Genomic DNA, 16,538 nt, shown 5'->3' with positions numbered 1-16,538 from the left:
AAACTTTTGAAAAGAGATGCTCAGAGAAATGCATTCTGCCTAATTCCCACATGATCAGTTCTGTCAATGCACCCTCCGGGACAGCGAAAGTGACACATTTCTCCCAGTGCCCCTTCCCACAGCAAACAAAAGGCTGGAGAAAACAAAACCTCTATGGAAAGTGCTATCCTCATGCATATGGCTTTCAAAAATCTACTTCAAATCTTCGTAACAAAATGTGTCCCAAAAAGTCTAAAAATTCATACCTAAGCTCCCTTCTCCGGTGACATGGGGAAGAATATGAAAGGCAAGGAAGTTAAGGCTTGCTCAAAGGGATCACAGTGATCTGCACAAGAACACTTGTGCACTTCCCAATGTGGAGCACACGGCAGAGACACGTCTGCTTTTCCGGGATCGACACAGCCAGGAGATTTTAAGGGATGTTACTGTTTCTCCCGTTTCCCTGGTGTTTTAGGCTCCAGGCTTGGGAGCGCATTCCGGCCTCAGGTAGGCGGCATCCTTCCCTCTCAAAGCCGCAGAGTGCAGACCTAACCTGCTTTGGTCGGTGAGTGTCCCCAGAGACCTGTGTTTCGGGCACGGTCTCCAGCATGGGGCACTGCTGGGTGGTCGAGCGACCCTCAAGGGCAAGGCTTGGGAAGAAATGGGTGCTGGTGTACACCCTCCTGTCCTCATGCATGGCTGTCATGGGTAAGCAGCTTCTCCTGCTCTGTGCTCCTGTGGGGACCTGTTACCCTATCACAGCCGAAAACAACGGGGGACCAGCAGACTGAAGCCCCCACACTGGGGCCAAGACAGACCTCGGCTCTTCTGGAGCTGACCATCTCAGGCCTTTCTGTCTCTCTGATGGAAAGATGATTCACATGTGGCCTCTCTGGGTCACAGTTTTTTCAGCTTTAAGATGAAATGGCATCGCGGTGAGTTCCTCAAACCCTGAAGTACTGTGACCAAAAAGTCAAACTGACTCTGGGGTTGACTTTCACATGTCTGCTTACGAATGAGATAGGCCAGGCCCACACAAACTCAGGTGGGCTTGGACGGCAATCACTGAGATAGACAACACTCTTCTGCCATTGTTCCCCAAATAAAAAGATAGTCAAAACCAATAAAGGAGGAACAAGGAGAAAAATGTAAAACAACCCACGGTTTGCTTTTTTTGGTGGGGTGTTGGGGTTTAAACCCAGGGCCTGGCCCACTGACTGACATCCTCAACCCCCTTGTTTGCTTTTAATTTAAAAGGAGGAAACAGAAATCTTTGTACAGTCAGTGCAACGAAATCTTTAAAATGTATTTCCATTTATGCAGCCCCAGGAAAAAAAGCAAAAAGGAAGACAAGAGCAGGGTGGGTAGAATGAGGAAGCCAAGCAGAGACAGGGAAGGAGAAGGGAACACAGGAGAGCGGGACACTGGAAAGAGCAAGAAGAGTGTGAGAATACAAAATACCAGCGACATAATCTTTCCAGTCCCAAGGCAAACACAGCCCACCCTGCCAGCCTCGGAGCAGCAGGGTGCCTGCACTACACGGGTGCCTTCTGCACAGGCTCCTCTCAGAGGCCTCGGCTGCAGCCCCGGTTGGCCCGGGTAACGGGTGCTTTAGAACAGGGGTGAGCTGCCTGACCTACCTCAGTTGCTGCTTCCAGGGCTCTACTGGGATCTCAAAGCTCCACCTTGTGAACTTCATTCATTCATTCAACAAACATAAAGAGCAGCTAATCATTTCACGGAGATTAAAGATTCTAGGGCTAGCCTACTTAGGAGGACTGAAAGGTTCACAATTACAAAACCATGGGGAATAACCGATATGAAAGAGCTCTGCCAGGACACTGGGACAGCTCAGAGGAAGGAGTTGGGACCAGTAGATGTCAGGAGCAGATGCCAGGAAAAGCTTTCTGCAAAGGGTGATGCCATTATCTTATCTGGTAACTGCGAGAAAAACCAAGTTGTATGGGAAGAAGGAACCTATGCAAAGGCACCTGGTATGGCAGGAAACAGGATTCCAGGACAGTACACCCACTGTGGGCTGATGAAGCAGATGTTACATTGTAACCCATCTCCCCTTTATGGTCATTCATGAGCTTGCACCATTTGGTCTGTCCAGTCTTTCTCTGTATCTACAAAGTTTATCAAGTGTTCTACTTTCTAGATTTTCCTCCTGAGATTTTATCCTGTTAAAAAATGTAATCTCTCTAGTTTTTCAAGGTCATATTATTACTTATATCTTCCCAGACAATCAACTTGTACCTTTTAAAGCCTGGGTGCCTGTTTACTTTGGCAAGACATATGGGAAAATGTAGCCACCGATGTTGTAACACTGAAGCTTAAGTATGAGAAACATCAGTTCCAGTACCAGAAAAGACTGCAAGGAACTTAAGAAAAGCAGACGCTAAGGCCATGGAGCTCTTCTGGGAAAGCCAACATGGCTATCTGAGTTACTTTCTAAGGGGCATGTTTAGAGCGGATGTGAGCCAAGGACCCTGGGCATGGCTGCTGTTGCTGGACACGTGTTTACTTGAGAAGAACACTAGGGTAAGCTCTGCTTCAAGGAGTGACATCTAGACTGTCACTGCAACCCTGGAGATCCAAACTGCAGCCCACTCCATAGCCTTGCCCACTCGACCCCACGGCCCGCTCTTCCTGAACGTCCTCTACTTCAGGGTGGTGAGCCCCGCCTTCAGAGCCCGGAGCACTCCTGCACAGCCATCCTCAACTCCGTCTCTCCTACACCAGAGAGCAAGTCTCTGCCAGTTCTGATCTTTGCAATATATCCAGAACCCACCCACTTCTTACCATCTCCACAAATGTGCTCAACTAAGTACTACTTGCTGCTTGGATCACTTCATTACCTCCTAACCAGTCTCCTGTCTACTCTGACTCTATCTGTCATCATTTTGATTCCTCGAAATTTACTTTTAATATGATTTCAAAGTTACAGAAAATTACAAAAATAGCAAAATGAATTCCTGTACATGTTTTACTCAGATTCATTAACTGTCCATTTGCTTTACTAAATTCTGATTCCAATATTTTCTGAAATGTTTGAGTGTAGGCTGCAAACCTAACTCCTACATCTTTTCAACTGTATTTCCTACAAATAGAGATATCCTCTTATACGTCCATAATGATTAAAATCCGGAAATGTGACATTGATACCATACTGTTACTTATTCATAATCTGTAGTTTTTTTTTCCTGTGCTGGGGATTGAAGCCAAAGCCTTACACATGCTAGGCAAAAGCAAGTGCTCTGTCACTGAGCTATCACATGCCAGCTGGCTGGCTATGGGGAACAGTACTGGGGACTGACCCTGTATTTCTGAACTGAACTGAGCTATGTCTCTAGACCTTTTTTTTTTAAATTTTAAGACAGGGTTTCACTGAGTTGTCCATGTTGCCTCAGCGCTGAGTACTAGGACTACCACATATTTTATTTTGAGACATGGTCATGCTACATTGCCCAGGCTAGCCTTGAACTTGGCAATGTTCCTGCCTCAGCCTCCCACATCACTGGGATTACAATTACACACCTCCATACCTGGTTTCCAGCCAGCACTGATTCCTGACTATCAACCTTAGCTGACACGGTCTACAGAGGTATCATAGTAGACTCTATGGGGACAGATTTACCCATACAAATGACAAATACAGTGTCACAACTGAGTGACACATATTTTAAAACTGCCTGGAAAAGAAAAGTGCACAAAGGTAAAAGACATACTTCAGTTAAGAAATCACATTGAAGCCAGTCATGGTGGCACATGCCTGTACTCACAGCATTCAGAGGCTGATGCAGGAAGACTGTTGAGAATTTGAGGCTAGCCAGGGCCACATAGTAAATTCAAGGCCAGCCTGTACTACCAGCCTGTATTTTGAGGCAAGATCCAGCCTCAAAGAAAAGAAATCATATTGAGTGACTGAGCCACAAGAGATAACTGCCTGGGGGTGGAGGGGTGGAAATACAGAAAACCAAGGTAAATCTGAGGGCAAACCTGACATTACCAAAGCACCACAAGCCACGCCTTCATGTGTAAGAACTGTATTTGAGCCCTGCCTAGGCAACTTGGCAAGACCCTGTACCAAAATAAGAGACAAAAAAAAAAAAAAAAAAAAAAAAAAAAAAAAGGCCTGGGGATGTAGCTGAGTGTAAAGGCCCTGGTTTAAGCCCCAGTACCCTACACACACACACACACACACACACACACACACACACACACACAAAGGGCAGAATGCCACAGTGACACCCATTATTCTATGTAATCAGTATGCATTAATATTAAAAAGGGCATAATGACTTCTATGGGCTCTTTAATTCAAATAATTCTAAAATTCTCTTACATGCTGGTCATATATACTCCCTCTGGCTGCAGAAGAGAAGTAAAAATCTCTCTAATACTAGTTTTCTCTCCAGTGCATAAGTTGCTAGAAGGTTTCCCATATCACATTTATAATATGCCAGGTTCTGCTTTGTACGCTGGAGAAAAGAGTCAAATACATGCCATTCTATGCACTCACTTTTAAGTTGCACTGTATGATACTGTTAAGAGGACAATCTGGTCTCGAGAATGCTTACCTCCCCTGATGCTCCACTCTCTGATGTTAGGGCCCGGTGGTTAAAGCCAGCTCATCTCAGGGCTGCCCAGCACCTCTGACACCCTATCATGTAACATGACCACCAGAATTCACTTCCCCTCAGCCTTCCTTCTCTAGCTCAAAGTTCCCTTTAGTTCTTCCATGTTACCCTCCCATCTGCAAAATACAACATCTTGCCTTATCTAGTCAGAAGGTGATGATGAGATTCTAAAGGCAGTTTTTAAAAACCCTGCGTTCTTTTATAAACGCGAGATTCTCTTAATAATAAAATCCAGGCCATCTGAGACCAATTATTAAAGGCTGCTTTAGAAAAGCTTAGAAATGCTCTACACTTTAAAATATCCATGACTGAGCAGAGAAAAAATTATCACCTCTCACAGGAGACGAAGCAATAAAGCACACTTCCACCAACCTGGCCATCTGCTTGTAAGCCTCTTCCGCTACTGCAAAGATGTGTGGGTCCATGTCACCCATGTTCTGCCCGCTGTATGCATTGATGATATCTTCTCCGTAAATAGGCAGCTGCTCATAGGGATTTATAGCTACCAGGACTATACCTGGAGGAAGGGGACAAAAACCAAAAGGAAGTCAAGGAGCTCCTATGGGCCTATCAAACTTGGTAAACCAAGCCTTACAGTTAACACAAAACTTCATTCAATGCAGTTGACATTAAACTAATAAACTATCACACATCAACATATACCACAGCTTTTGTTTCTGAACTCAATATACATAGTCCTAACTAAAGCACCATTTAAAAACTGGAGAAGGCCTACAATGGTGATGCATACCTGTAATTCCCACACTCAGGAGGATGAGCCAGAGGATCATCACAAATTTAAGGCTAGCCTGAGCTACACAGTAAGATCAGGGCCACCCTGAACTACACAGTGAAACCCTGTCTCGAAACAAACTAACCAAACAAAAAAAACTGGATAAGGCTTAAAATATGACAATGTTGAAAGAATCTTAAATATTTTTATAATATTTAATTTAAAAATCACAATTCTAAAAACTTAAATGAAATAATCACAATTCATATAAAGGATTATTTTTACAAAGTTATTTATCATAATGGTATTCATAAGAGTAAAAATGGAAACAAAATATATAATAAAAGGAGAGCAGTTGAATACATTTTTGTTACATCCACATGACAGACGAATGCACTGCCAAAACACATTTCCAAGGATATTAAATGTGGTAGGAAAAGGTGATACAGCACTATATATAAGCCAGGTGTGGTGGTACACACCTGCAATTCAGGTACTCAGGAGTGGGAGGATCACAATTTTGAGGCAGCCTTGGCAACTTAGCAAGACCTTATCTCAAAAAAACTTTGAAATTATATATAAACTGATTCTATTCTTATATTTGTGGATGGTGTCTAATACGTACAAAAAGAAAGGACAGGCTGTAATCCCAGCACTCAGGAGGCTCAGGCAGGAGAATCATTGCAAGTTCAAGACTAGCCTGGGCTACAAAGTGAGCTCAAGGCCAGCCTGGACTGTACAGCAAAACCCTCTCTCAAAAAGACGAAAAAAAAGGATATACATAGTCTAATACATAGAAAAAGAAAGGATTTGCTATCGTATTTTTGGTAGCAAATTACATGTAGTTCTTTTTCTTTTTAATGCTTTTCTATATTGCCTTAAAATTTTACAGTAGGCATATATATTACTTTAATAAAATCATTCAACAAATATTTTTCAGCTCCAACTGTGTTTCTAGTCTTTTTTAAGGGCTGGCTTTATAACAGAAAACAAAAAAGACAGGTCTTCACTCTCACAGACCTTATATTCTAGTGAGAAATTCAAACAAGATAAGTAAGAAATATACAAGATATGATTGAAAGCCATCAGCATTTCAATTAAAAGAAATTATTACAGTAAAAGACATATTGCTATTAATTCTCATCAAAATCCTCCCCCTCACTTTGAACACATTTATCCCATGGGTCTTGGCACTCTTTGAAGCAGCTCTGGAGTCCTCTTTCCTGAGAATCTTTAGTTACACATTAGAGCTACCTTGATATCCTGAATCTTTCCCTTTCGTTGTCATTTTGCCTTGGGAAAGAGCCAGAAGTCACAGAGTGCCAGATTTGGTGAATAAGGTAGAAGAGGACAACCCCATGTTTGTAGGAGTTGGATGGCATGTGGTAGCAACATTCATTGCACTTTTAATCCTAACATGTAAAGACACTCAGAAAAGACTTCCAGAACTGCTACAGAAAGTGGCAAGAACCATGGGATAAATGTGTTTGAAGCAAGGGGAAATATTCTGAGGGGGACTCATGGCAATGTGCCTTTACTGTAATATTTTTTTTATTTAAATAGTGTATGTTTTGATCACCTCCTGTACATACACACACACGTATCTCCAAGGCTTAGTATGGAAAAAGAAAAATAAAGCAGAAAAGGAAGATAGTTGCAAGGAGGAGGAGGCTTATGATTTAGATAGGATGTAATGGGAAGGCTTTGCTGAGATGTAACATGCAAAATATTTGGGGCTAAGAGAACAGCTCAGTAGCAGAGCACCTGCTTAGCAGGCACAAGGTCCTGGGTTCAGTCTCAAGCACAGAAAAAAAAAGTTGCCTAAAAAAATTTTTTTTACCCTTCAGACAGTATTGGGGATTGAACCAAGGACCTCTGCACAGAGCTACATCCCCAGCCCTTTTTTATTTTTTATTTTGAGATAGGGTCTCACTAAATTACTAAGATGCCCAGGCTGAGCTTCAACTTGTATTCCTCCTGACTCAGCCTTCCAGAATTCTAGGATTATAGGAGTACATGATATGCTCAGCTAAAGAAAAATAAAAATTGAGAAAAAATATCCATTTAATAATGAAAAAGAAAAGTTAACATAAAGAGTGTACATTTTTTAGGGAAGAAAAAGAGGCTGCTCCCACTCAACCGGACAGTCATGAAGGAATGAGGGGCACTGATGGCAACGAACAGAAAGGCAAATCTAAGCTGCAGAGGACAGAGTGACTGGCAAAAGAAAGGTAAGATGTCCGAGAAAGAAAAGAGTCAGAGACGAGGAGGACACAAAGACTAAGAACAGAACGGAGAGAAGTAGGGAAAGGACTTCCGACCTACGCACCGGCACAGGTTCAGGCTTACGAAGGCTGCCCCTGCAGGCCTGGCAGCAGAGGCAAGGAGATGGCACCATGCCCATCGGCCCTGAGTTCTAAGGCGCTAAGGAAAAGAGGACCTCAGCACCGGAGCTTGCACTGAAGGTCAGTCTGTGGGCACCTACTCTCCCTGCAGTATTTTTAAGATAAAAGTAACTGGTGAATCCGACCTTGAATCTGACATATGTTTCTACTGGGGGAAATAGAAGACAGGCCCAGTTCCTTTTATTTTGTGAAAGACTATGAAAAGTCACAGAGCTTTCTGATGAGTCTTAGGAGATTTTCGTGTGTAGAGAAAACCCAACCACAGCCTTCCTTCCCCAGCCCCAGGTCTCCAGGGCTCCGTCTACCAGGCGAGCTCCCAGCTACTGTGAAGGCCATGTACACTTACCACAGTACGTGTAGATAAGTTTGGAATCGATAAAGCGGACTCTGAGGTTGTGGAGCACAGCAGGCTCGTGGAGATAGCTGAGGGCCGTGAGGTCATTTTCTCCAACCAGGATGTCAGGGTTGCGAAGGTGAGGCAGCTCCTTGGTCTTTGGATCTAGACGGTACTCCAGGTCCTGAACACACAAAACAGCATCCGCAGCAGTTACACCACCAAGTGGGAAAGACGCACCCGCACTTCACTTATTACTATTCCTTGCCTGCTTCTCAGCTCTCAGCTACGCTAACTTCCTGCCATCTTCCAGCATCACCACGCTGGAGGCAATGAAGAGCCTTCCTTTTCACTGTGCATATTAACTCGCATTAATACAGCAGAGAAGTCGGAGCCTGGGCCTTTTCTATCCCAGATGTTTTCACTTGTTTCAATAAGCACTCTTCCCCCTTTTTAGACAGTCTAAGAGAGGTCAAGAACTTGGGTCCAATTGGGTGAGGTGGCACATCCTGTAATCAAGTATTGTGGGAGGCTGAGGCAACAGGATCTCAATTTGAGCCCAGCCTGGACAACTTATGACTCAGCAAGACTCTCTCCCAAAATAAAAAATAGAAAGGGATAGGATATACTTCAGAGTGAAGGCCCTGGATTCAATCCCCCATACCACCAAAAAGAAGAGAGATTCCAGGGTCAGACTGACCTGAGTCCTAATCCTGATACTGGTATTTACTCTTTCTGTGGGCTCCTGCATGTTATTTAAACTAAATACTTCATTTGCAAATGGCATAAAGGAAACAAGCCACAAGGCTGTGGTAAAAGTTGAAAGTGGCAGTGCCTGGCACGTGGTTAAGTCCTTAGAAACTCTTGAACCCAGAGAGGCTCAACAATCCCCTGAAACCACAGGTAACACTTTGCATGAGTATGTGCATGCATGTGCATGTACATGTGAGTATACTTAGATGCATGAGTGTGAACTACTTTGGAAATATGTTTCATACCTTTCATTAGATTCTAATGAGGTGCCTGCCCCCAAACATTAAAATGTACTATGCATTTAAAATCATAGGAACATGATTTTATAACAAAGTCAATCATAGTAATTGTACCCAACTACATATTAAGGCTAACAGCATAGGGCAAATTAACAAAATAAAATAAAGTAAAATATTTGTTTATTTATATGCTTTTGATTTTGGGGGGAAGGGTTTGCTATATAGTCTAGGACCATCTTGAACTCACTTGCTGTATCACCAAGGCTGGCCTCCAACTCACAACTCTCCTGCCTCAGCCTCCTGAGTGCTGGGATTATAGGCATGTGCCTCATAAAATGCAATGTGATGGTAGAGAGGGGCATGTTAGTTTGTGAAAAGCCAGTCCTGTTAATACTGAGGACATATACCACAATGGCGAACCTTTTAGAGCTTTCAATGATACCAAACAGCCAGCTTGGGCTTGTGTGCTATAGGTTGACCATCACTGCTATGTACAAAGATCAAATATTCAGATCAGGAGTGAAGGGCTTACGCTAAAGGAGAACAGGATGTATGCTGTGCCCCTAGCACTTCCTGTGCCCATTCACCGGCTATGACGCCCTCCATGCGGGCTGCCTGGGACTGTGACCTACAGTGTGTCAGTACACCACTGCCTGCTGCCACTCTGTCTCCAGATGAATGCTTCCAATCCCCTCGTTCTGCTCACCTTTGTGCTCACCTACCACATTTATCCCTGCTGACACAGAAACACAGAGTCAAAGCTGAATGACAGAAATGTGCTGGCTTCACTGGTATTAGCCAGATGGGGGTCAGCCAGATGACTCCAGGATGGCAGAAGCAATCAGAACTCTCTCTTCAGTAGAGGATGGAGTTGTTACAGGGAGGAGTTGGAATTGGGATACAGAAATATGAATGTTGGGATCATCTATAAGATCTAGTGATGCCTCAACTGAAAGTCCAATCTGTCTCAAAACCTTAGCTGGGCATGGTGGCACACGCCCGTAATCCCAGTGCTCAGAAGGCTGAGGCAGAAAGACCACTGTGAATACAAAGTCAGCCTGAACTACATAGTGAGACCCTGTCTCAAAACAAAACAAAACAAAATCTTTAGGAAAATTTCCTTTTGGAATTAGGCTTCAAATTGATATAACCAGTTTCTCTGTAATCACTGGACATTATCAAATAAATGTAATCTTCTAATAGTGCAAAGGCCATGTTTTTCTCTATTTCATTCTAGGCCTCTACAAAACTATAGTTCCTAAAAGGAAAATGACCACTGGACAGTTGGTGGGTCTTGTAATGTCTATTCATCTTGCTGTCTTCTGTTCTAAAATTTTGTTTTTATGAAGTAAAAATGTCATTTTATTTCTGGAGTTTTTTTTAAAAGTTCAGGATTAATAAACATAGACAACGTACTCTGGTAAACTGCTTGCTTTAGGGGTATGGATCACCAATTCTGAAATAACTTTACATGTATAACAAGTAAGTAAATATTTTGTATATAATGAAAGTAAAATAAATTTACAAATAAAGGAAGAATAACAGAATTAACTGTAGTTCTGAGTGTGTTAGACTGGAGAAAATTATGAATTCATGATATGGATATCTATACATTAGTATTTATATTTCCTATCTCTGTCTGCAAAAGTCCTAGAAATGATGCTACCCCAACAGCAATGAGCACACTTGGTGACCATATCTTGGTTGCTAATACCATCCTCCAATAAAAAGCATCAGTGTTGTAACAGAGAAAATACAAGTCTTTAATATCTTGGGTTTTTGTTTTGTTTTGTTTGGGTTTTTATTTGTTTTATTTTGTTTTTGCAGTAGTGGGCCTTAAGTATTCTGCAGCACTATTGCTCTTAAGGATACTACACTCACTCCCCAAAGCATCCCAGTATGTTGCAGACTTTAGTGCAAACACCAGCTCTCCATGATCTGGCCTCCACTCTCTTCTAGTCCTGGACTCTCACTTCACATCCCATCCCTACACAACCTGTGTAGTCCCAACACACTTACTGCAGTGCCCTGGCCTGCAAACACACTGTGCACAGCCTTGAGCTTCACTGCCTGGCCTCACCTTGTTCAGCATCCTCCTCACCCCGCAGCCTCTCCAGCCTCTCTCACCACTCACACCTCTGCTCTACTCTTGTGTCTAATGTGTGTTTTCACTGTATTGTGGGCCTGACTGTTTGTATGTTTATCTCTTACTTCATAGTGATGTCAGATATCACACCTTTTGCCACCTCTTAGCAAGGTACATTGTGCCAAGTTCCTTAATCTGTGTGTGCTGAACCAAACACGCAGCTTTCTAAACCTCCAGTCCAGGTTTCTAAACCTCCAGTCCAGCTAACTTTATTCACTACCTACGACCACACGATTTGTTCCTACCTTCATAGGATCCAGCTACCCCTTTCTCTTTCTCAGGCCAATACCATCTAGCTTTTAAGGTGGTGTGGTGGTGTGCACCTGTAGTCCCAGCTACTCAGGAGGCTGAGGAGAAGGACAACATGAGCCCAGGATTTTGAGGCCAGCTTGGGCAACACAGCAAGAGCCTGTCTTAAAAAAGAAACACATTCAAATTTTATCCAGCTTTTAAGATAGTCAAATTCCTCCCCTGATAAAGTAGCCTATGATGTTAACTTCCTATGCTGGATTCTGAAAGCTCTTATGGGCCTTATGGTATAGCAGAGTGGTTATTAGCACAGATCACAATGGCAAATTTCCTAGCTTCGAATCATACTTCAGTCTTCAATACTTGTATAACCCGGCCAAATCACTTTTTATGGCTGTTTCCTCCTCTGTAAAATGGGAATAATCACAGTCCTGTTCCTTAAGATCACAGAGACTAAATGAGTTATAGTATATGAAGCAGTTAGAACCACGCCTGCTCACAGCAACCCCTCAACACATGTTAACAGTTAGCACAGCGTTACTTAGGTGAGAACTAGTCATATACTTACCTATAGACATTTTTGGAATTGCAGTATTGCTCTACTGTCTATCTCCTCATTGATTAACTTTTCATGTACTTATATCCAGTTCCCCTGGCTAGACTATAAATTCTTTAAAGAAAATTAACATCACAGAGGTTTCTAAGAAAAGAGTGTGACATGCCCTGTCAAGTAGTGGCATGATTTTCAAAGGTACAACTATGCTCATCATGGCAGACCCTAGAAAGGTGCTTCAGGACTACTGCAACACAAGATTGACGATCACCTGAAGGAGTTAAGGGAGCAATTAAAAGAACCTACCAATCAATATGAAAAGCTTGAAAATGATCTGAAAGCCCAACAAAGTGTTAGGCAGATTGTAGATGAAATGTTTAAACAATTAACTGAAGAAAAATTCATTGCTAAAGGTGCAAATAGACCAAGATACGTTGTGGGTTATCGTCGACAGCTTGATGTAAATAAACTCAAGCCAGGAACAAGAGTTGCTCTGGCTATGACTACACTATCATGGGATATTTGCTGAGAAGGTAGATATATTGGTTTACAACATGTCTCATGAAGACCCTGGGAATGCTTCTTATTCTGAGATTGGAGGGCTGTCAGAACAGATTCAGAAATTAAGATAGATAATACAATTGCCTCTCACAAACCCAGAATTATCCCAGAGTGTAAGAATAATACCTCCAAAAGGTATTATATGGACCGTCATTTGTTATATAGACCACTAGGCTCAGGAAAAACATTCTTGGCACAAGTTGTGGCTAGACAACTGGACTGCAATTCCTTAAAGGTTGTATCTAGCTCTGTTGTAGTCAAGTACACTGGTGATAGTGTTTGTTTGATTACAGAAATGTTTAATTATGCAATGGATCATTGGCATGCATGACTTTTATGGATGAAATAGGTGCTATTGGAAGTCGCTGGTTTTCTGAGGGTACTTCAGCTGACAGATTCAGAGAGCTTTAATGGAGCTACTGAATCAGGAGGATGGATTTGATACTCTGCATAGTTAAAATGATCATGGCTACAAACAGGCCAGATACACTGGATCCTGTGTTGCTGCATCCAGAAAGAATAGATAGACTAGATAGAAAAATACATTGATTCACCAAAGGAACAAGTAAGACTAGGTATACTGAAAATCCATGCATGTCCTATTACAAAGCATGGGGACATAGATTATGAAGCAATTGTGAAGCTTTCAGATGGCTTTAATAGAGTGACCTGAGAAATTGGTACTGGAGAGGTATGTTTGCAATTTGTGCTAATCATGATTTTGTAGTTCAGGAATTGTTCATGAAAGCAGTCAGAAAAGTGGCTGAGGGCCAGGGATATAGCTCAGCGGTACAGTGCCTTGCTTGGCAAGTGTAAGGTCCTGAGTTTGATTCCTGGTACAAAAAAAAAAAAGTGGCAGATTCTAAGAAGCTAGAGTCAAAACTGGACTATAAACCTGTGTAATTTACTGTAAGGTTTTTGCAACTGCATGACGGACACTAACGTAATGTAAAAATAAAGTTAAGGAAAATAATGTATATTGGCAATGAATCTTATTAAAAGTATATAAATAAAATGTATGTGAATAACATCATAAGAATTAGTATATAATTCAGTAATTCAACTTTTAAAATTGGTACAGAAAAATTTGTACATTAATGCTGCATTTATTGCAGCGGAAATTACAAGAGTATTAAAGCTCTTCCTATTTGCAGTGTGAGCATTTTGTAAAACACTGAAAACAGTAGTTGAGGTGGTAGTATGAGAGCACTTTCTATGACTTATTTTACATCACTTGTTTTCCCCATTCTAAAAAGACTGAATAAAACCTGTTCCATTTATTTATTTTTCCTTTTGTACTGGAAATCGAACTCAGGACCTTGCGCTTGCCAGCAAGTGCTGTGCCACTGAGCTATATCCCTGGCTGTTTCGTTTAGTTCTGAAAAAAAAGTACAACTAACTCAAATTCACTCACAGAGGGGATGCAGGGAGTGTAGACACACAACTGTCTCTAAGCTCCTCTGGTGGCTTGGAAATGCTTCATAAATAAAAGTTTTATAGAAAATATTTCTCAAATAATTAAAGTAAATATCAAATCTTAATTAGATTGGCACCTTAGACAACATTTTCTTGGTTAAGATAAAATAATTTTAATGCTAGTCTAAATGTAAAATATAGCTAAACAGGTATGTCTTTGGGAGGATCAGATGTGATTATAAGCCTTATTGATAATCATAATAAATCCATGGGCCTAAATAATCGATTCTTAAAAAGTATTTATTTTACTTATTTTTGGTTTTTCTGGAGATAGGATCTCACTATTTACTTCAGGCTGGCCTCAAATTCCCAGCAATCCTCTTGCCTCAGCCTACTGAGTACTGGGAGTAAAAGCATATGCCACATAATGATTTCTGAAGTATCTGCTATTTTCACTAATCTATGTCACTGATAACTCTATTGGGAAAGAAAACTGCGTTTGTCATTTTTATCAACTTAGTAAAAAAAAGATTAGTTCAAAGTTGAACTTCCTGTTGGGATTAAGTAAGTCTTAGTAAACTTACACCTTTGAACTCGGCACCAGCAACAGGAGTGCAGCTCTTACCTTCCCCTCCTCCAGGCGCAGCAGGAGGGTTTTATCTCCAGGTTTGTAATCCCTCAGCAGCTCTGCTGAGCGCCAGACTTCCTCGGGATCAGGAATCCAAACCCTGGCAAACTAGAAGAAAAAAAAATTAAACTAGGAAATCAATTATTTTGTAGTGATACATAAAACGTATCATGCCTTTAATTATAATTAAGCAATTTATGGAAAAAGGGATCTTAGCCAACATGAAATTCACTTTTTTAAATTAGTTATCAAAAACTGTGTTAGTACCAGTGGCATCACCATTGCCGAGTTTTATAGAATGTAGGTTCCTAAAAAAATAGCTAACATCAAAGCTTGGCTGCTTCCTATGGTAAAGGTCACCTGAGATGTTCTCTGAGGTGGAGTTCATGCATGCAGCATAAACTTTTTGCAGGGTTGCATGGGGCCTGCCAGCTGCAGCTGCTTTGCCTGCTCCACAGCAGGACTTCTAACGCAGCGTTCTCACCCTGTGCTCTACAAGGCCTTGGCCATCCCCAGCTGCCCCTCAGGAGCACTGGGTGCAGAGCAGAGGAAGCTTGTGGCCTGAAGCCACGTATGCTTTGTGTTTGTTTGGTTAGCCACATACGTTTTAATACTGGGCATCTGCAATTTTCTTTGAGGAGTTCTCTTGCTAACTGTAAAATTAGAAAAATAAAAAAAAATTCCTATTTAGATTCTGCTGTCATATTTTATAAAGATGGAGGAGAACAGTAAGGGTATGTCTGGCTCCCACTGCCTCAGCACCATGGAAAAGATGACTAGATTTCCTAGACTGGCAAATCTTTTGCTTCAACTGGATAGATGCTGCCTAGATTTAAGCCAGATGATTACATGATGAATTCTGAGAAAAAATAAATTATATTCATACGCATGAGTCCTTTAAGCACCACACTGAAGAAGCATTCTGCATGACCTCATGTATTCTCCAGTAAGGAATCTCCCTTTAAAGCCCTCAGTGGCCGGGCATGGTGGCGCATGCCTGTAATCTCAGCACTCAGGAGGCTGAGGCAGGAGAATCGTAGCAAGTTCAAAACCAGCCTGGGCTACAAAGTGAGCTCAAGGCCAGCCTGAACTGCATAGCAAGACTCTGTCTCAAAAAGACAAAAAAAAAAAAAAGCCCTCAGGCCCAGCTTCACAAACAGGTCACACGTGAAAATGGGACATGCGAGACTCCGTTGGCGAAAGGAAGACAATCAGAGCTGCTATGGGCCAGACTGAACCTAGTCTCCAGCCTATACTGTGGCTTTCACATTTTATGTAAATTCATCTCTAGTCTTCACTTTTAATAGCGGTCAGGGTGCTAAATTATCTGTAATTTCAAGCCCAAGGGACATTCTGGTTCAAATGTATTATATACAGGGCTACTTCCTGATGAATTATGATATAATGGATATTCTAAGTACCAGGAATAAAGAAGTTCTGAAAGCCTGTAACAAGCCATTCCCAAATAAAAGAAATTTACATGATTTAGTGATAGACTTAGGAATGGGAGAAAGAGAAGACAAAGAGAGTGAAGGAAAGTAAGAGTATCTGAGACTCAAGACAATTTAAATTAAATGTCTCCTCTAGGAAAAACATTTCAGGGGACCAGTGTGTAGGACATTATGTTAACCTCTGTCCAAAGCCCTCCCACTGGGAAGAGACTGTGGTATACTGCACTAATTTCCAGACTACCAGATTTCATGGCTGATACATCTTCTTGTTTTAAATACTTGGAGACTTACATCGGGTTACCAACCTTTAGGTTGACCACACAAGAGTTCCAACCCAGGAACTGTGAAGAACACTTACGAATAAGTAAAAGCAGGTTAAAGCCCTATTACTCTCCAGAGACAAGACATATAAGTAGTATTGACGGTCTAGTCCCACACTATTAATAAA

General features: G+C 41.8%; 1 protein-coding gene and 1 pseudogene across 4 annotated transcripts in view; one reads left to right on the top strand and one right to left on the bottom strand.

The window, feature by feature from the left end:
- Nucleotides 1-16,538, bottom strand: part of Myo5a (myosin VA (heavy chain 12, myoxin)) — a 121,037-nt gene that overhangs the window by 86,698 nt on the left and 17,801 nt on the right. For 3 of the 4 annotated variants that reach the window (XM_013510278.1, XM_013510279.1, XM_013510280.1), the window contains exons 2-4: nucleotides 14,637-14,747; nucleotides 8,107-8,278; nucleotides 4,995-5,139 (exon numbers count right to left, since the gene is read on the bottom strand). In XM_013510278.1, coding sequence (XP_013365732.1) covers nucleotides 4,995-5,139; nucleotides 8,107-8,278; nucleotides 14,637-14,747 — 428 coding nt within the window. Of the gene's footprint in view, nucleotides 1-4,994; nucleotides 5,140-8,106; nucleotides 8,279-11,477; nucleotides 11,584-14,636; nucleotides 14,748-16,538 lie in introns of those variants that run through there. The other variant, XM_013510281.1, reaches the window with a different exon arrangement.
- Nucleotides 12,241-13,498, top strand: LOC102019572 (annotated as a pseudogene).

Source organism: Chinchilla lanigera, unplaced genomic scaffold (assembly GCF_000276665.1).
Source record: "Chinchilla lanigera isolate Chin_1 unplaced genomic scaffold, ChiLan1.0 scaffold00008, whole genome shotgun sequence".
NCBI lineage: Eukaryota > Metazoa > Chordata > Mammalia > Rodentia > Chinchillidae > Chinchilla > Chinchilla lanigera.
Note: the sequence above shows the minus strand (reverse complement) of the source record. Positions and strands in the feature narration are given on the sequence as shown.